Raw genomic sequence first — 20,353 nt, 5'->3', positions numbered from 1 at the left:
TTTCACTCAAGTCCTTCTTGTGTAGAGACACTTACAATGCCCTCCCTGGTCCCTTAGGAAGGAGGGAGCCCAGCTAGCTCAAGTTATAGCTCGTGGGTTTCCTGCTTTGTCCTTCAGCTGCACTTGGAAAGCATGGTCTGGGAGATACAATTCTCCACAGCTAACTACACTGCAGCCTACTGACCTAAGGGTAGAAGACCCTGTGCTTGCTGTTAGTTGTTGTTTGGGGATGAATGTTATTAGGGTCGTAATAAAGTATGGAGCTCCATGCAAGGAAAAGTTTGCTGTGACCCTGGATGGCCACCCTGTATAACATGACTCAGGAGACTAATGGGCCAAAACTGTGGTCCTAAGAAATCATGTGGGGACCCAATTTAGGAAGTACAAGGCAGATTCAATAAATATTTACTGAAAGCCCACTGTGTGCCAGGTGTTTTCAGATGTATTTGCTAATTTAACCTGCATGTAAATACTCCCTGAAATGATCACAAATAAGACCAATTATGAGATAACATTGGGCTTCCCTGGTGGCTCAGATGGTAAAGAATCCACCCGCAATGCAGGAGACCTGGGTTTGATCCCTAGGTTGAGAAGATCCCCTGGAAGAGGGCATGGTAACCCACTCCAGTGTTCTGGCCTGGAGAATCCCCATGGACAGAGGAGCCTGGCAGGTAACAGACTATGGAGTCGCAGAGTCAGACGTGACTGAGTGACTAAGCACATGAGATTACATTGCACTTCAGAAAATATTAAGATATATTTCTTTTAAGTACACTCAAATTACGACTAGGCCATCGTCATAGTGAAGATCAGCGTTCCATTCAAATGAGGCAGCTGTGATAGAATAGAAGGAACTATGGCCCTTGGAGTAAGGAGATCTTGGCTCTATCACTTATCATTACTTCTCCAAAGCCCCAGTGTCCAAATGGGGGAGAATGAGGTATGTTTTACAACATTGATTTGTTCTATAAATACCTAACTGAACTATAAATACTTGACTGGGAGCCATTCTTTGGGCCTCTCTGAATGCGGTGACTTTTTGAATTGTGCTTGTCTTTGGGAGGAACCTAGAAACTATTCTCCTGGAATTACTACCAAATATAATGTCTTCTAAGCTGGGGAGGCACCTACATCTGTGCAACCACGCTGTTATCTCCTACACCCGAGATGAGTGCTATGCTAGACTGAGGGCTGAGTTCCCATGAGATGAATCCTTGATGCTGCCAGGCTGGCTAGCTCGTCCCTACATCTTCTTGACTAAAGCCACATGTGGCCTCCAGAAGGCTTGTGAGTCTGAATATTGAGTTGACCCTTGGAGGAGCCTCTGGTGGGTACTGCAGGCACTGTGTTTTATTGTATGGTCTCTGAAATGTTGGAGCAGATAGTGACCAATCTCTAGTGAGGCTAGGGAAGAAACTACCAAAGAAGGAACTTGGGTTACATGGCACGAAGAATGTGCTGTGATTGATGATTAAATAACCAGAGTAGACTAGCCAGGGGGCTGGTGGGGGGCTATCCCTTAAAGAGGTGAAGTGGTCCTTTTCAGAGTTCACTCTCAAGATAGGTCCTCACAATCTTCCCATGTAAAGAATGTGTTCAACCAGGTCCTGCATCCTGTTAAAGGGCAGTGGTTTTTCTGCAGGACAATTTTTAGTTGGTAGAACAGGTTATGTAAACCAGAGCCTGCTGCCAAGTGCTAAACACATGTGAGTTCACAAGCAGTAATTATAGAGCCAGCGCTGGCATGGATCAGATCCTTTGCTTTCCAAGTGAGCAAACTGAAGTCCAGGGAGGGGCAGGTGATCACACGGTTGCCCAGCTAGTTGAGGATTGAAATTGAATTCTTACAAGTTCAGATTTATAGTTTTGCTCCACTAGCAATTAAATATGAAGAGCTATAGTCTACCAAAGGGGCAGTGGCCCCGTACATGGTCATAGCTGGGTCCTGGGCTGGAGGCTTCTTGCAGGGCTGCTGGCTCTTGACTTCTGCAGACCCGGTCATTGAGTAGCAGTGCAGCCTCCACTCCCCATCATACCCCTGAACTTGGCCCCCAGAAAGGGGTAGGGGTCAGAAGTCCTACCTTTTAAAAACTGGCTGAATTCCTAGCTCCAGCATTGCCTGAAGGATCACTGATAGAGCTGACAAGGCAAAAGAGAAAAGCAAGATGGAAGTGGGGGATGGCAAGGAAGGGATTGTAGGTGAAAACGAGGATTAAAAAAGAAAGTGGTCCTCTACTGGCCAAGGCAGAATGCTGGCTGGGCTTCCAAGAGCGTTCCCACGTTCTTGTATTGGTGTATCCCAAGTATTGGTGTTCACTGCCCTCTATCCTATACCCTCATTTTGTCGCATTTCTTCCCAGGCCACATCTGCATGGACCATTACCTGTTCTGTGCCCCTGCCCAATTCCTTACTCACTCCTTTTTTCCTGGCATTTATACTAGAAGTCTCTATATATGACTAATTAAAAAGGAGTGTGTGTGTGTGTGTGTGTGTGTGTGTGTATTTGTCTTTATTCATTGTAGTTTTAAGTAACTGGAAAAGCATCTGTGCCCTTTAGGTGGTGTGAAATAACTTCTAGGAAAACAGAAACAAATTGTAATGGCTTTGCTAGAGTGGAAAAGGGATATTTATTGAAAGACTCCAGCAGTCTCCTCTGGGTCTAAGCCCTACAAACAATTTTTTTTTAAAGTTTTCTAAAAAGGAAACAGACATGTCAAAATTCATTGAAAAATATCACAACTTTTACTGTAACTAAACTAATGGATATTGTTTTAAAATATCTCAGTTCATGAAAGCTGGAAAACATACATTCCCTCTGGAATATATAATCTTAAAAATATTTTCAAAACTAACCTTCAAAAAATTGCTGACAGAAAGATATAATAATTCATGAGCATTTTCAGAACTGATAATTCCATGAACAGAGAGGTTGAAAAAACATGACTTATGTATCAAGGGTGTGCTATATTCTCCATAAATAAGTTTAAAATAAGTTCTAAATGGCTTCAGAGAAATTTGATGTTTCTATGCCTTACAACTATATTTGTACATTAAAAGCAACAACAAACAGAAACACCTTAGCTCACTGCTGAAATTTTCCATCGAGACTGTTTTGTTTTCTGTCTCAATATGAAATCCCACCCATCTGAGCCTTGGCATAATGTGTCCTTAACCTCAAAATAAACAAACAAAAACTACTGAAATCAACTACATGCCAATTAACATAATAGGCTATTTTCACCAAAATGGAACTTGCTATGCTTCTCATGGCCTGTCATTTGCCCATCTCCTTTGTTCATTTATTACATGGACGGTGCCTTTAGGTCTGTCCTTGGCAGTCGTGTATGGGTGCCATGGGGAGTGCTTTTGCCTAACCAGGATCATGTCACATAGAAGTAGAAAAATCTATAAAGAACATTTTCTTATATAAAGGAATATATTTTTAAAATAAAAAGTTAGGGAATTCCACGGTAATCTAGCTGTTAGGATTCCGGCCTTTCACTGCCATGGCCCGGTTCAATCCCTGGTCAAGAAACTGAGATCCCACAAGCCGTGCAGCATGGACCACCCCCCTCCAAAAAACCAGTTAATTATTAGGTTGATGCAAAGTAATTGCGGTTTTGCATTGTTGAATTTTGCTGTTTGATACTGGAATACATTCTTAAATGCAGTCAATGTCATACATCATTTTAACGCACATTTCTTGTGCTTTATTTTTTTGCTAATGCCTTACTTGCTGTTTATATTTATTTTAGACTAGGGAAATAATGTTAGAAAAAAGCAAATTCAAGCAATCTTTTTATTTGAGTTCAAAATGGGCCGTAAAGCTGCGGAGACAATTTGTAATATCAACAACGCATTTGGCCCAGGAACTGCTAATGAACGTACAGTGTAGTAGTGGTTCAAGAAGTTTTGCAGAGGAGACAAAAAGAGCCTTGAAGATGAGGAGGACAGTGGCCGACAGAGGCCGGCCATCAGAAGTTGATAACGACCAACTGAGAGCCATCATCGAAGCTGATCTTCTTGGAAGTACATGAGAAGTTGGCAAAGAACTCAACATTGACCACTCTGAGGTCACTCAGCATTTGAAGCAAATTGGAAGAGTGAAAAAGCTTGATAAGTGAGTGCCTCATGAACTGACTGCAAATTCAAAAAAATTGTTTTGAAGTTTTGTCTTCTCTTATTCTATAGAACAACAATGAACCATTTCTCGACTGGATTGTGACATGCAATGAAAAAGTGGATTTTATACAACAACCTGTGACGACCAGCTCAGGTTGGACCAAGAAGAAGCCAAACTTGTACCAAAAAAAAGGGTCATGAGTCACTGTTTGGTGGTTTGCTGCTGGTCTGATCCACTACAGTTTTCTGAATCCTGGCAAAATCATTATACCTGAGAAGTATGTTCAGCAAACTGATGTGATGCACTGAAAACTTCAATGTCTGCAATGGTCAACAGAATGGACCCAATTCTTCTCTCCCACAATGCCCAGCTGCACATCACAATCAGTGCTTCAGAAGTTGAATGAACTGGGCTATGAAGTTTTGCCTTATCTGCTATATTCACCTGACCAGTCGCCAACCAGCTACTACTTCTTCAAGCATCCTGACAACTTTTTGCAGGGAAAATGCTTCCACAACCAGCAGGAAGCACACAATACTTTCCAAGAGTCTGTCAAATCCTGAAGCATGGATTTTTATGCTACAGGTATAAACAAACATTTCTCATTGGCAAAAAATGTGTTGATTGTAATGGTCCCTATTTTAGTTAATAAAGATATGTTTGACCCTAGTTATAATGATTTAACAGAGAAGGCAATGGCACCCCACTCACAGTACTCTTGCCTGGAAAAGCCCATGGATGGAGGAGCCTGGAAGCCTGCAGTCCACGGGGTCGCTGAGGGTCGGACATGACTGAGCGACTTCATTTTCACTTTTCACTTTCATGCATTGGAGAAGGAAATGGCAACCCACTCCAGTGTTCTTGGGAACACTGGGAGAATCCCAGGGACAGGAGAGCCTGGTGGGCTGCCGTCTATGGGGTTGCACAGAGTCGGACACGACTGAAGTGACTTAGCAGCAGCAGCATAATGATTTAAAATTCATGGTCTGAAAGCACAATTACCTTTTCACCAACCTAATATTAACGTTAGAGAAAATTTTATACATGTTTCATAGTCCTATCAATTGCTGCAAAAGAATTTGATAACATTCTGTCATCAAGGTCATTCATTTCTAGCACTGTGACAAGCCCCAGGCATGACTATTATAAAAGCAGAGTAAATTAAGCATACTTTCTAAAGTAAGGTGAAAACTGTAGGGTTGTTTTCTTTTCCCCCTTGGACTTCTTGGTATCTATAAATCAGTGAAATATTTTTGACCTGGATTATAGATTGAATTACACAATAGGACAACTCACCCGTGGGAGTGAGTTAGCATGGAAATCTGAATTTCAAAATACAAAATTTTCTTTTTAATTAATTTTATTTTCGACAATGCTGGGTATTCGTTGCTGTGAGGGCTTTTCTCTGGTTGTGGCGAGCAGGCTTCTCATTGCAGTGGCTTCTCTTGTTGCAGAGCGCGGGCTCACAGGCTCAACAGTTGCGGTGCACAGGCTTAGTTGCTCCGTGGCATGTGGGATTTTCCCAGACCAGAGATCAATTTTGCGTCCTCTGGGTTATCTATGTTCAAACTTTGAAACTCAAACTCAGTCCAACCAGCAGCCTCCTTTGGGTCCAAAAGCTCAGCAATGATCAGAAATGGGATGTTGTGGAGGCAGCCACAAGAATTATTAATATTCCAGTGGCTGTGGGAAGCACGGCCTCGTCTCCTGCCTGAGAGGGACCATCAGTGCATGCTGATTTTGTTCTTCAGAGAAAGTCAAAGCATTTGAAGGGCACTTCCACTCTCCCTGATGCCTCAGATGGTAAAGAATCTGCCCAGGTTCAACCCCTGGGTCAGGAAGATTCCCTGGAGAAGGAAATGGCAACCCACTCCAGTATTCTTGCCTGGAAAATCCCATGAACAGAAGAGCCTGGCAGGCTATAGTCCACAGGGGAGCAAAGAGTCAGACACGACTATGACTGAGAGACTAACATGTCGAGCTTTACTTCTCCACTCTAGCTAATAAAAAGAATGAAGGGTGACTGGACAAGAAAAAGCCACACAACAGAAAACAAAAGCTTGGGAGGAATTAGAAGAGGCACCGACCTCCAAACTAGTTCTGAGATAATGGAACATGAAGAATGTTGTCATCACTTGGGATTCAGCGGTTTATGGCAGGTCTGGGCAGGTTGGAAACCACCAGGGTGGGACTGGAGGAGGGCAGATTTGGTTGCAGCTCTTTCCAGGTGCAGTCCAGGTAAACAGGGGTGTGTGTTGGGACTGAACAGTGAAGGGCCATGCTGGGGTGGGGGAGGTGGTGCACATACCAGACACCACAGGCTATAAGCTTAGAGGATGCTTGATAAATGCAAGTTTTTAATTGTACTTATCAAGGCAATACTTACTCAATTTCTGCAACTTTCCTTCCATCTAATCTATCCATCACATCCTTAACAGACAAATCTTTGAAAATCACCACTCGGCACTGACACCTCTCAGTTCAAACTCTTTTACTGGCTGCCCATTAATTATAATCATTGCCTCTCAAGCTTGGATAAGAGTAGCCCCAAGGTCATTCAGCTGAGATAAACCCGGAGAAGCTCCAGCAGCACCAGTTTTACTGGAAAAAGTTTAAGGACAAGCATGACTCTTACATCAGAATAAACACTGGGAACATTTAGAGTACAGTGATATTTACATGCAATTTATGGTTGAAATCCTCTTTCAAGTGGAACTTGGAGCTTGGCTTCTATGCACACTGTACCACAAGAATAAATTGACTTCCTCTGGCATCAGGCCACCACCTTGGTAGAATGTGGGGTGGGAGGGCACAATTAAACTCCAAACTCCCTAATCTGGTTAGTTAGAACTGCTCCCCCTCCCCCTCCCTCCCCAGAGCCATCTGTCCGACTGGTTCCTGACCTGCAAAGGTCATATCACTTTGTTTTTTTTTGCTGCTTCTGCTTCTAGTCAGAGGCACTCTGAACTTTTGGACAAGGCATCCAGCTCTGTCGCTTTTGGCACGTTAACCCTTTGCCTCAGTCTTCTCACCTGGTTAACAGCAGAGTTGTGGGAGAGGATTTCAAGAGTTAACAGGGTATTTACATTTCAGCGTCTGGCTAGCCGTGTGCTCTTTCTGCTCTACGTGTTAGGCTGCTCTACTGCTACCTCCTTGTACGTGAAGACCGCCTCTTCTCTGGCCTACAAACCATTCCGGTCTTAACCCCCTCAACGCGGCACAGCCCAAGCCCACCTGGCCCTTTGCACATGCTGTTAAGAGAAGCTCCCCACCCCATCCCTTACAGTCAATTTTAGAACCAGCTCAGATATTAAGAATAAGGTGAAAGGCTGAGCATCTGTTTTTAATTTGTTTCTCTTTACGGAAACCGCCAGCGTACCGAGATAGGAGAAACGCATAATAGCGACATATTGACCAATCTCAAATCCGCGTTAAGGGGCAAAACTTGAAAGAGAGGAGAGTGTGTTTCAGGTGTGCCTCCACGCCCCACGTTCCCCATGGAGCGACTCTCCTCACGGTAACACGCGCCGGAGGCGGGTAACACGCGCCGGTGCCTTCGCCTCTCGGGTGAGCGCTGCTTTGGGAAGGAAGACCAGACTGCCGCTGCACGGTTCCCCCAGCCCCCTTAAATTCAGCAACCCCAAGTAATCTCTGCTCTCGGATGGAGCGTGACCTGCCGCCTTCCCGAAGGCCCACGCTGCTAGGAAAGCCCGGCAGACCCCACCCCGGGATTTAGACCCCCGCTCCGGCCTCCAGGTGCGCCGGAAGCGACTTCCACCTGGATGCCCTCGGCCTCGCGTTTCGGGCCGGTCCCCGCGAGGGGCGGAGCTCGGCCCGCCCCGCCTCGCCGTCAGCGGACCGTGTGGCAGCCGGGCGGGGGCCGGGAAGGGGAGAGAAGGGGAGGAGTGAGGAGAGGAGGAAAGTGGAGCCCGGCGGGCCGGAGCGAGGAAAGGAAGGGAAGGGGTGGAGGCGACTGGCAAGAGTTTGCCGGCGCGCGGGGGAGCCTCGGCCCGGGACGCGTCGCGGAGCCAGAGTCGCGGCCGCAGCGCGGAGCCTGCTGTCCCGCCTCTGCCCAGACCGCCCGCCGGGGCTGTCCCGAGCGGCGACACCCCGGGCGTCCCAGCCGGCGAGCCGGCGCAGCGGCGGCCCCGGGACTCGGCGGCGAGGGCTGCGGGAGGGATGGTGGCGGCGGGGCGCGGGCCAGAGCAGCCGCCCCCGCCTCCCGTCCGGCCGAGGCCCCCGGCCCTCCGCCCCCGCTCCCCGGCCGCACGCCCCCGCGGAGTCCGCAGCCCGCGCAGCCGCTGAGCCGGGCGCCCCACCATGCCGCGGGCCCCCGCGCTCCTGTTCTCCTGCCTCCTCGGGCTTTGCGCGCTCGTGCCCCGGCTCCCAGGTAAGCCACGCCGCCCGCTGTGCAGAAAGAAACTTCGTGGCGCCCCGAGCCGCCCGCCGGCGTCTTGGAGGGGCAGGGGCCAGGGCAATTGTTTGAAGGTGGGAGGCGTCCTCGGGGACACCCCCGAGGGGGGGCTTTCAGACTGCGTGCGCCACCCCGCGCGCGGCCCGCCGCAGCCCCGCTGGGCTGTCGTCGGCCCCCGGTCCCCTCCCGGGCGAGGAGGAGCCTTCCTGTGTAAACAGCCCTGCCCGTCTGCTGACCTAGCCCGCGAGCGCCCGCGCCCAGTGCGCGGGGAGGGCCGCAGTCAGCCCCGCGTCGGGATCTGGACTCTGCAACTCCCGGCACAAAGCGGCCCTTGTGGCCGGCCCCGGGCGGCCGGGCTGCTGGGAGGCGCCGGGTGATGCAGCCGGTGCCCTGATCGCGGGGAGCGAGGGGTAACTGGAGGCGCGTGACCAGGAGCCAAAGCGTGGGGTTCACGGCTACTCTCGAGGGCTAGACTTTTGCAAGCGTGGATGCCCAGGGTTTCCTGGTGAATCCTAGAGTTTCACCCCGTCTAGGCCAGCCGCCTTTCTTTAAAGATGTAAACATCCCTTCCTCCCCCAAGCACCCGCATACCCGAGGGGAGACCCGCTTCCGAAACCACAGCCCCACCTGGGAACCAAGCCCTACCTGGGATCTCGCGATCTACTTCCTTCTGCCTGGCTTTATGTCGGAGCTTACAAACACCCCGTGCAGCGTACTCCCCCTGATTCTGAAGGATTCTGGAGCAGGGGGTGTGCAGTTGCACTCGCGCGATCCTGCTCTGGGCTGGCGGCTGTGTGAGGACCCTCAGTTACCTGCTTTAAGTTTTCAGAGTTGGGAGACTGCTGAGGAAGGATGCTCTGTTGGCGCTGGGGTTGCCAGGCAGAAGGAGCTACCCCCACCCCGTCCCCTCTAAAAGCAGGAAGCTCCAGACTTTCTCTTTTCCGGTAGGAGATAATTGTGTTGAGGTTCTCCGTTCACTTTCAAGCCCCAAATTCGATGGCTGTTCCGAACCATGTGTCTGGCCTAGAGGGAAAGGAGGACGGTCCCCTGCAGAGTTTCATTTACATGAAGGCAGTGAAGGTTGCTGTCTGAGACAGAGGAGAGGTCTAGACAAACAAAAACTTTTTTAGGCGATATTTCAGACTTATTACTGTAACAGGTTTCTTTCATCAGTCCAGAGCTTGGAGTGAATCACTGTTTTCCAAACACCCATCTGGCAACCAGTGCCCATTGCTCATGGGTCCCAGGGAAGGGCAAAGAGAGGGATATAGCCTGTGTTATACACAGGAATATATTATTGCCAACAGCCCCCTGCTTCACAAGGACTGTCCTTTAATTTGAAATTCTTTTTTATTATTAGGAAGACTTAAAAAAATGATTGGTAGTGATAATAGGGTAGTTTTTTGTTTGGAGCAAATGAAAAAACTGGCAATCCTATATAAATTTTACCTTCTCTTTTTGTTTTCTTTTTAAATTATAATCTGTGAAATACAGAAGTGTAGGAACTGCTGAAGGAGATGATTTCTTAGTTTCCTTACAGGTTGACATCCTGGTTCTGAGACAAACTTAAATACTTCCAGTTGCAAATAGTTCTTTCAATCCGTTATTTTCCATTTGCATTGTGATTTCTGCTTTTCAAATTTCATATTTTTGTTTTTAATGATCTCCGTTTTGGGGGTTAGCCCAGGATAGTGAACTGGTTTGCCCACTGTCCTTGTGCATAGGCCTCATAACTTTTTGGTTTAGGGCCCTTTGTCCTGCATGACACAATTTAGGTAGGGAAAAAAGCATTGAGCCCACAGAGGTTTATTTCCAGTGCTGTCTCTTCTCCTGGAATTGTGTTAGAGCTCAGCCATCGCTCCATGGATCAGCAGAACAATGGGAGAGCAAGCCCATCACTGGCTTCCAGACCTGGCCACCTTCCTCTTAATGCCCTGGAGCTTCTCAAGGTTACCAGCGACTGACACATATCTGTGTGATTTCTCCTCGTTTCCCAGTGTTGCTGAGCCAGCTGCAAGTCTGAAACAGCTTTTCTTTTCTCTTCCTTCCCTTGTTTTCTCTTTTTCTTGAAGCACTGCAGGTACTTTATCCAATTTGTGTTCTGCTACTAGGACAGAATTTGACAGAAAAACCTTGATTACCCACTAAGAGAAAAAGGTGACCTGCAGGGTCCTGCCTGCCTGGGTGTCCCTAGATCGGTGGTTAAGTTACCAGTCTATTGCTTTGCACTGCTTTCATCTGTGTGTTTAATCCAGCAGGAAACAGACTTTTAATTTAAGGGGGCTCACTTCAAACAAGTCCCCAGCAGGCTGACAAACCCCCATCCCAGAGTCCTCTGCTCTCCTTATTAGCAAAGACCTGCAGACAGGACCCGAGGAAGGGTTTCTCTTTGGGGAGGCCCTTGCTCTCTATTAAGGAGGGAGGGCTATGGTATTGACTGGGCTGCAGAACTGGAGTCATGTTTGCCGTCATAGTTTATTAAAAGGGAAAAAAAAAAAAATCAAATGTTCTTTTAGTGAATGCCCTGCACATTAGAATGCTCTAAATCCTAGGAGAGCCCTTTATCCTATTTACTGGACTCCTGTTGGCAGCATTCCCCCACCACCACGATTTCCGTGGTTCGTGATGGGGCTGTTGGAATTTGGCCTTGGGTTTGCAGCTCTCAGGTAACCAGGCAAAGGTTTAGAAATGCAAACTAGGGGACTTGGTGGGTCGGCTGCTGTTTACCCTAGGTATTTACACTTTAGCGCCATCATCCTTGAATTAGGGGGACTTTTAATAAAGGCGATTGAGGCAAAAGAGGGCAGGGTCTAATTAGCTCTAATTAGTATTCCTCTCCTGCTTGTTCTCCATGCTTATTTAGCTACTGAGGCAACGGAGAATGAATATATCTAAGTAGTTGGCAAAAGGCCCTTTGTGCCTGCCTACCCTGGTAACTACTTTTTCTTCTCCAGCCAGCTCACGGAAATATTCTGAAGTTTTAATATAATGTGGGGTGATTACCTAGTGCTTAAATGATAATACCCCGTTCACGTGGCAGTGAGCAGCTGGGCTAATGGCGGTGGGGTCGCATCGCAGGTATTTTCAATACACCGGGACTGAGGGCTGTGGTGTGTTTCTTCTTTCAAGCTGAAATGAGATTAATGACCTTTATGAATGTAAAGGAACACTTTATAGGCACCCATTTGTTTGTGAGGCTGCTGCTTCTATTGATTGCAGGGTTTGATTCCTGGGCTACATGGTGAAAAGTTTGCTTCCAGGGAAGGCTGTGACACCTTCCCTGTGGTAGATGCTAGTTCCCGCCCCCACCAGTTTTTCAAAAATAGTTGCTTGTCTCTTATAAGAGTTATACTCAACTCTTACTCAGAATGATCCTGTTAAAACTCAACTTAGATTGTGTTACTCTGCCTAAAATCCTCCAGTGGCTTCCAGAAGTCTTGCCAGGGTCCTACCAGGCTCTGCATGAATGCCCCCTGACCGCCGCCTCCACCGCCCCCACCTAATGCCTCTCGCTACTTGCCCTCACACACTTCAGTCCCATCACTGTTCTTTGGGCAGGATCATAGGCCTTCCCTCTGCCTGCAATGTTCTCCCTGCCCATCTCTGCACCGCAGGCCTCCAAGGCCTTTTCTCAGTGTGTCCTACTCAGGCAAACTGCAACCTCCTGCCTCACGTTCTTCCTGTCTCCTTGCCTTCCTTGTTATTTCTCCTTAGCACTTACTACCATCTAGTGTACTTGCTTATCTGGTTTATTGTTCATCCTCTCCTCTGAGCATTCAGCCCCCAATCAGGACATAAGCTCCATGAAAGCAGGGAGTTTTGTTGGTTTTATTTGTCATTGTAGTCATCTGTGCTTAGAACAGTGTCTGACTAATACTTGTTGAATGAATGGATGGACACAAGTTTTGGTACTCTGTATGCACGTGTGTGTTGGAGGCAGAGTGACCCATCCTCCCCTCCTTGCCACCTTCTACAGCTAGCTTTGAGGTCAGAGACTATGCATGTAGCTTGTTAGGAAGAAACAGTTGTGCGCGAGAGAGAACTCACTTGAGTCTGTCAAGATTTTTTTGAGTTGGCACCTATGATACAGGTTGTTTTTGTCACCCATGAATTGTTTGCAGGGGGATTCTAAGGCCAGGAAAAGTTGTGACTTGCCCAAGGTCAGGTAGCCAATAAGTGACAGAACAAGCTCTTGGGTCTTTCATGCCAGGATGTCCTCTCCTTATCACATGACTCCAGCCCAAATGTTCTGTCTTCTGTGAAGCCTTGTCTGTACCCCTTGGGTTGGGCAGAATGGGCCTCTCCTTCCCTCCCTCTCATTGCATGTTCTGTCTTTTAGAGGAGGCTGGAAGTTGGAGGGGATCTGCCTCACCTGCTATAAGGTAAATTGCCTGGCTCTCACAAAACAACAGCAAAAACAACACCTACCTTTAGGTCCCTGATATGGACAGAATGATTGGTACTGGGTTGATTCCTACCCACCAGCTCCCAGCATGATTTCAATGATCTTTAAAAAAAAACACACAAAACCCTCAACTTTTTAAATATGTAAAACAGTTTTAGATTTATGGGAAAACTGAGACGTTGATACAGGGGTGCTCATATGCCTCAATTCCAGCTTTGCCTGTGGTTTGCATCTTGCGTGCACATGGCATATTTGTTACAATTCGTGAACCACATCAACATGTTGTTATTAACTAAAGCCATGCTTAGATTTTCTTAGTTTAAGTCTGATGTTCTTTTTCTGTTCTAGGAGCACCGTATTACATTGCGTTGTCATGTCTCCATAGGCTCCTCTTGGTTGTGACAGTTTTTCTATCTTTTAATGACCTTGACATTTTTGAGGAGGTGTTTTGTAGATAGTCCCTCCACTGGGATTTGTCTGTTTTTTTTTTTTTTTTTTTAAATGATTAGACTGGAGTTATGAATTTTTAGAGGAAGATCATAAGTGGTCAGTTGTCTTTTTAAAACTAAATTTTGAATAGGTAATAGGTTCACATACTTTTTAAAAGCATATCCAGTGTAGGGTGAGAGATTGCTCTTTCATTCTTGTTGCTGGTTAGTCTGGGACATGACCCCGACCTGCTTCCCTGCTCAAACCATCCCTGTCAGTTTCTTATGGGTCCATAGTATTTTTATATGTTTACTACAAACCTCCCTCCCCCAGTTTTATTGAAAGGCAGCACTAAACACACTGTTCTGCACCTTGCCTTTTATGTTAACTTAGTGAAAACTGTCTCAGAGTGAGCATCATACCAGTATGCAGGGAACAGAGAGCATGCACATTCTTTTTTAAAGCTGCATAGTATCCTATATATGAACTGATGTTTTTCAAACAGCAAGTCATGTCTATAAAGGTGGTGATGTTGAATGTTCTGCTGATGTCTGGCGTTCAGAAAGGCAGTAAAAATACAAACGAGACAGATCCTTTCTAGGGTGTATTTACACTTTGTGGTCACATCTTTAGACCGATGACTGTTTAATTGCTAGATCCAGCACTGGAAAGACTTTGTCTATCATGTGACGCATGAGTGGCTGTGGTTCAGGGCATGGGGAGAAGCACTCCAGTGCCTTACCATTTTTTCCCCCCAGACAACAATGATGAGATGTTTTTATTTTCTGTTGTCTTGAAAACAATGAGTAAAATGTAATTCAGGATTGTGTTTCTCTCGCTGGCTTCTCAGTTGTATCTTAAAGGTGGTTGTACAGACATCAACGGCAGGGTCTGTTCTTGTCTGTGTGCTTTCCAGGGTGCGTGCACACCCTACTTGCTCACTGTGTGTTTCCCACTATTCCCAGTGAGTAGTGTCCTGTCTCCTCTCTCCCTGCCATTAGGGCTGCGTCGTCTTGGGACTCACCTCTATTATCCCATGGAGTGTTTTAGATCAGGAAACTCCAACTGCTGGAGGTGTGCGTCAGTGGGTGCTGTGTGACCTTCGCCGCGTCGGGTAGACAGAGGTGTGGAGAGGCTGAATGGAGGGAGACCGGCCAGGAGGCGACCGCAGAAACCTGCGGAGGGCTTGGCTTGGGCTGTGTGGGGCTGAAGGAGGGTGCAGGCAGGAAGGGTTGGATTAGGAGAAACATATCATGCATCTTGAAGGAAGGATCGGCCTGGCCTGGATAAGATTGATAATAGGGAGGGATGAATCATTGAATTTTGGAAGGAGAAAGTATTTTCAGATGATGGTTTGCAGTAAATCCCTGGCTTCAGAGACATTAAGGGCTGCAGGCAATTGACACTGAGCTGGGAGTGGTCACTGTGCAAACAGTAACCAAGAAAAGTTGTGGCCACTGTCTGGGCCTCTAGCACCTATTACTATGACCTAGACACAACACTCTGACATTTGTGAACTGTAGCTGTTTAAGTTTTTATTCATTACTTCCTTCCTTTCAGAGTGCTGCTGGTGCTGACTGACTCATCCAGCCAAATCCAAACTCACTGAAATATTAATAGGTGGAGGGAGGGGAGATGCCAGAGGAGTAGCACTGGCGCTGGGGCACATGGCAGCACACGGTCTATGCTTTTGGTTCCCAGAGTGCCTGGTGGGACTGGCATGACTTGTCCCTGGCAGCCATGAGCTCCCAGGGAGCACAGCCTGGGTCATTCATCTCCGTGTCTCTAGCTTCCCCTAGTCCAGTACCTGCTGTTTAGGACTTGCATAGAGCAGGGTTTCTTGAATTTGAATTTGTCTCAACAGCAACCTAATTTTATTTTTATATTTTAAAATTAATTTTTTACACAGTTTTTAAAGGTTACTTTCCGTTTTGTTATTACAAAATATAGCAACCTGATTTTAGTGGAATCACTGTCAGTGCAGTGAAACTACTATTGCATGTGAATATGTAAGAACTAACAGAAACGACTAAGAATGTAGTATGACAGATATTTTACAGTTGTTCAATGTGTTTTCATACCGGATGCCTGTCACATCTGTGGATCCTCTTTCAGGATTTTGTCCAAGGTCTTTTAGGCTAGCAAAGCAGAAGACGAGAGCCCAGTGTGATATGGGTCAGAGAGGAGAAGCCCTAATGCTCTGCACCCGTGATCTCTGATCCAAGGTCCCAGAGCTCAGTGATGAGGCCCTGGTAATTAGAGAGTGGTGTTTGTGAATTAATGTGAGTTGAGGCCGAGACATAATTGAGACATCCAACCTCAAATTCCTTTTGGACTGAGGGCCTGTTGAACACTTGGAGGACCCTGGAACTCACTGGTCACATGACCCGTGTCTGGGTGGCATAGAGACCCTATATGGGTACTTGCTTGCTGGTTCCCCTTCTGACCTCTTACCGAAAGACTGGGCTCCTTGTTATTTTTTCCAAGTTATTTTTGTTTTCTCAGGTTTTCAGCTGTAAAATTAGATGACTTAGTAGCTGATCCTAAAGCATTTCTAGCTCCAAGGTTCTGCAGTTCCATGATTTTATAGAAATGATTTATAGGGATGATTTTATGCATCCTTTATAGAAGTTATTTTATATGTCAAAGCAAATGACATGCCACAAGAGCCTGGATGTGTATTTGATAAGGTGGAGGAGAACAGGAGAAAAGTCACTTTCATTCTAGGTTTGATTCTGTCCCCTGCGCGGCTAGTGGTTTCTGTCAGATGAGTTTTTTGTGTGTGTTTTTTTTAAGTTGTCGATGTCTATTTATTTTTCTAAGTTTGTTTATTTTTGACTGTGCTGGGTCTTCGTTGCTGCACACAGGCTTTCTCTAGTTACAGCGAGTAGGGACCGCTCTCCGATTGCCATGTGAGGCTTCTCATTGTGGTGGCTTTTCTTGTTGCAGAGCGGGGGTTCTAGGGTGCACGACGTCAGTAGTTGTGGCTCCTGGGCCCAGTTGTCTTTGTGGCTCTTGGGTTTAGTTGCTCCGCAGCATGTGGGATCCTCTTGGATCCAACTCATGTCCCCTGCATTGGCAGGTGGACTCTTAACCACTGGACTGCCAAGGAAGTTCCCACATCTATTTATTTAATGTCAACTTAAATATTCTGGGGAATATTGTTTTTTTACTTGAAGTATAGTTGATTTACAGTGTTGTGTTAATTCCTGCCGTATAGCAAAATGATTCAGGTAAGGAGATTTAACCCAACAATGAAACTGACTGTTTGAAACTTTTCCTGCAGTCATTTCTCTTTTTTAACAGGCTCAGGTACCTATTTGAAAGTCTCCAAGTGAGTGGATTCATTTTAAAGTGAGAAAGGAGGTTGTCAGTGTAAGCAGGTGGACGGCAAGCCCGACTTCCCTGTGGGCTGAATTCTGATAGCTTCCTGGTGAATGTTTGGACCTGTGAAGGACTCTTCCTCCTGGAATGAGGCCTGCAGGGTGATTGGTCCTGGCTTTGTTTCTCCTGTGAAATGCATTCTCAGTCCAGCGTTGTGCCCAGGAGGTCCCACTGCAGGCCTGGCAGTGACATTGGGGTCCCCAGCTCTGGTGGTATGAGGTGGGGTCCCAACAGGGTGGCAGTTGGTGGAGACGAAGTGCCCAGGGTTCCATGTCAGGGTCTCTGGCTGGGAAAAGCCATCGTTCTCACCCTCTGTGGGCTCCCAAAGTCACCCCTCTTTCTTCCCAGCCCCTCAGCTCCTGCCAGCTCCTCCCACTTTCATTGCCTGGAAGTGGGAATGAGCTGCCATTCTCATGCCAAATGGCTTTCCCTCTAGTGCCTCTGTGCAGTGACTCGGTGCAGCATCCTGCGTCACCCGACTTCTGTAGGTTTCTCTCTGCTAGTGACAAAGAAGAATCAAGGAGTTAAAGTGACCAAATTAGAGAAATGTTAGTTTTAAGATGTCTTACAACCTGTATTGTTATGTTGTTTGGCGAAGCTGGGGAAGAGTCTCAACCTCCCCGTTTTCTCCTCCACACTCTTGTTGATCTTATTGCCTCTGTTTTTCCCCTTTATGATCTGAGCCCTTCTTCCTAGGGCTGGTGGCCCTGGGTTTTTCTTTTTTCCATTTATCCAGTGAGCCTCTAGGCAATGAGCAGAAGAGACCAGTGGGTCTGTTAGTGCTGTGAGGACCAAATAAATTTACATGTGTTTAGAGAGAAGCCAGTAAGTATTGCTCTTGGTCAAAAGAAATCTGTCCCAGAGGGAAAAGACTTGGGTGATGATCAATTTCACCAAGGATGCCTTTGCTGTTGGGGATGGTAGTGGGAGGGGCATACAGTGGAGAAGGGAGATGGGGGAGGAGGGGGACAATGGATTTGACCTGAATACCACACTTGAGTTTGCTTCAGGAGACCCCTCCACAGATTAATGGGATGGGGACAGAGGGTGGAGGGTAAATAATTTTTACAAGGACGTTTCCTTCTAGTTTGAGTTTCTGATATTTTTTTGAACATCAGGGATAGACTTTGAAGGGGTGGCTTTTTAATTTGGTCAAATACCTTTTTATTATCTCCCCAGATGATATGTATTTTCTTGATCTATTAGTAGATATATTGAATTAATAGATACCCTGTATCTTAAGCTGGCATCGTATTCCTCGGCTACATTCTTCTTTAAGGACTTTGCTGCTGTCTTTGGGTACACTGTGTATTTGGTGCGACAGTACCTGATTTAGGATTTTCTTATGTCTGAAGAAGATCAATCAGTTCTTTTTTAATTTGCTTTTTGTGCTGTTTATGATACTTTGTCTGGACTGAGCATAGAGGGGCCTTGTTCTCGATGAGCCAGGGCCTGCTGTGTCAGGAAGAAGGCAGTGGGACTCCTGCGGGCACAGTAGAAGCGACGGGAGCTGCTAACACAAGTGTGCATGCGGTGGGTGCTTCAGAAGCCGTCAGTGTTTAGCTTCTGCAAGTGAGCAGAGGCCTGTGATCAGCACAGGGGCCTGCACCCTTCAGCTTCAGAGAGGCCCCCTGTTAGAGATGGAAGTGACTCCTCCCGCCCATGCAAAAGCCCATTAATGGAGTTTATGGCTGGAAGCTAATGGCTGCATCTTTATCTTTCTTTGAAGGTCTCAACATATGCACTAGTGGAAGTGCCACCTCATGTGAAGAATGCCTGCTAATCCACCCAAAATGTGCCTGGTGCTCCAAAGAGGTGCGTAGGTGGGGGAGGGGAGGAGTGCTCTGAGGGGCGGGGTGGGGGGCGCGGTGGGCTTCACCTCGGCAACCAAGCTGACCGGGCAGAAAAAGTGTGTGCAGGTTCTGTGAGCTGCCTCTTCCTTTCTCCCAGGCCGGAGACAAAAGAAAAGCTGCAGTTTTATGTTTTAATCCTGTTTTCGGGAAACAAGATCTTCTTTCCCTTTTGTAGGGGAACCAGTTATCATTCTTGTACAGTTTTCTGCTATTTGGTAAGAAGACCTGAGCTTGTGGAGTGAGTCTTTATAACAGTATAAAACATGCCTGGGTGGGTGGCCTGTTGGCGGATGCCGGTCATTGTTCAGTGGCTTATCTGAGGATGAATATTATGAATTGGCCTTTATGGAATGGTTACTTGAAAAGAATAGCTGCTCTTTCTTTAGACCCTGTAGGAAGGGATGTAAGTTTGGGGTGGTGATAGGCATATTGCTCTCGTAAAGCAATACAAACATCAGCGCTTGGTTGGCTAATCAGGAAATATTCAGTTTCCAAACCTACACTGCCTCTTCCAAGTGACTGTTCTAGAATTTTTTTTTTTTTTTTTCCCTAGTAAAGAGTAAGATTACTAAACAAGCTACTTTGAAAGAGGGCTCTTTTCAACATGTGAACCCCTCATTGTATTTGGGGCTTAATGGTACTGTTTTGTTATTAACTTTAAAACCTTTCACAGATTCCTTACAACCTGCACAACAAACCCAAGTTCCATGGCCCCTGCCTGCTTCCATCCCTACCTTCATCTCTTGCTTGCCCTCAACACTTTAGCCGCAGGGGATGACCCAAGCGAGGGTCCCCAGAGAGCCCTGACTGATGAACGCCCTCATGGTTCTCTCTTTGCTGCTTCTCCTGAAGAGCTTCCCAGATTTCCCCTCCTTCCCCTGACCAACCCCTTGTCTTCAGTTTTCAAGAGATTAGTTCAAGACTCATCTACTCCATGAAGACTTTGATGGTTTCCCCCAGACACATCTGTCTGTCCACCCAACCGTGTTTCCATTCATCTATCCATCTATCTGCAATAAGAATGTAAGCTTCCCCCACCAGAAATTTAGGGCAGGGGTTTTATCTGTTTTCTTCGCTGTTGAACCTCCCATACCCAGAGTGGTACCTGGTTCATAGTATTAATAGCTGCTCAGTAGGACTGATGAAGGATTTCACTGGGTGGCCGTTTATTACATGTCTGCATGTATAGGCCACAACTGACCACCTTTCTGTCCTCTCTAGTTGGACCTCCAGCAATAGCCCTTGTAGCCTCTTTACTCTGTGCGTTTGGTTTTCATGCCTGTTTCCAATTAAATCATTATTTCCTCGAGATTCTGTGTCTTCCTCATCTTCAAAATTGGCCAAGAATCTGTCAGGAATTCATATTTGATAAAAGAGGCCAGCTAAAAAGACACCTTGTTTAGAAAACCAAAGTTGAAATCTCAGTTTCACCATAATTTACTGCTTCTTGGTATGTAAAATGAAGATGACAATTCCCACCCTCCAGTACTTTGGAAGTATAAAACAAGATCAATTCATGAGAGGGCTTGTGGATGGAACTGCTAATTGACTGAGCCTCCTGTACCTTATAGATATTTTCTCATGGAATGTGAGCCATGGTTTCTGGAAGTTGGGCTGGATTGTCAACTTTAGGTTTCTTCCTTTCCCCAAGTCTGATGTCCTGATACTGGTAGTATCTGATGACACCTTTTTATGTTTTTGTTTTTGGCTGAGAAGCACAACATATCTTAGTTCCCCAGCCTGT

The 20,353-nt window shown here is 46.6% G+C and overlaps 1 protein-coding gene and 1 long non-coding RNA gene across 3 annotated transcripts in view; one reads left to right on the top strand and one right to left on the bottom strand.

Moving 5' to 3' along the window:
• Positions 1 to 5,466: 5,466 nt before the first annotated feature.
• Positions 5,467 to 7,900, bottom strand: LOC121816566 (uncharacterized). Its single transcript, XR_009601396.1, has 2 exons — positions 7,028 to 7,900; positions 5,467 to 6,909 (listed from the first exon to the last, which is right to left on the bottom strand). It is a non-coding gene; the product is annotated as an uncharacterized LOC121816566 (long non-coding RNA).
• Positions 7,901 to 8,042: 142 nt separating this feature from the next.
• Positions 8,043 to 20,353, top strand: part of ITGB5 (integrin subunit beta 5) — a 112,462-nt gene continuing 100,151 nt past the window's right edge. The window contains exons 1-2 of one of the 2 annotated variants that reach the window (XM_027956587.3): positions 8,043 to 8,514; positions 18,486 to 18,571. In XM_027956587.3, coding sequence (XP_027812388.1) covers positions 8,445 to 8,514; positions 18,486 to 18,571 — 156 coding nt within the window. In that variant the 5' untranslated portion in view covers positions 8,043 to 8,444. Of the gene's footprint in view, positions 12,921 to 18,485; positions 18,572 to 20,353 lie in introns of both variants that reach the window. The other variant, XM_042232474.2, reaches the window with a different exon arrangement.

This window comes from Ovis aries, chromosome 1 (genome assembly GCF_016772045.2).
Source record: "Ovis aries strain OAR_USU_Benz2616 breed Rambouillet chromosome 1, ARS-UI_Ramb_v3.0, whole genome shotgun sequence".
NCBI lineage: Eukaryota > Metazoa > Chordata > Mammalia > Artiodactyla > Bovidae > Ovis > Ovis aries.
Note: the sequence above shows the minus strand (reverse complement) of the source record. Positions and strands in the feature narration are given on the sequence as shown.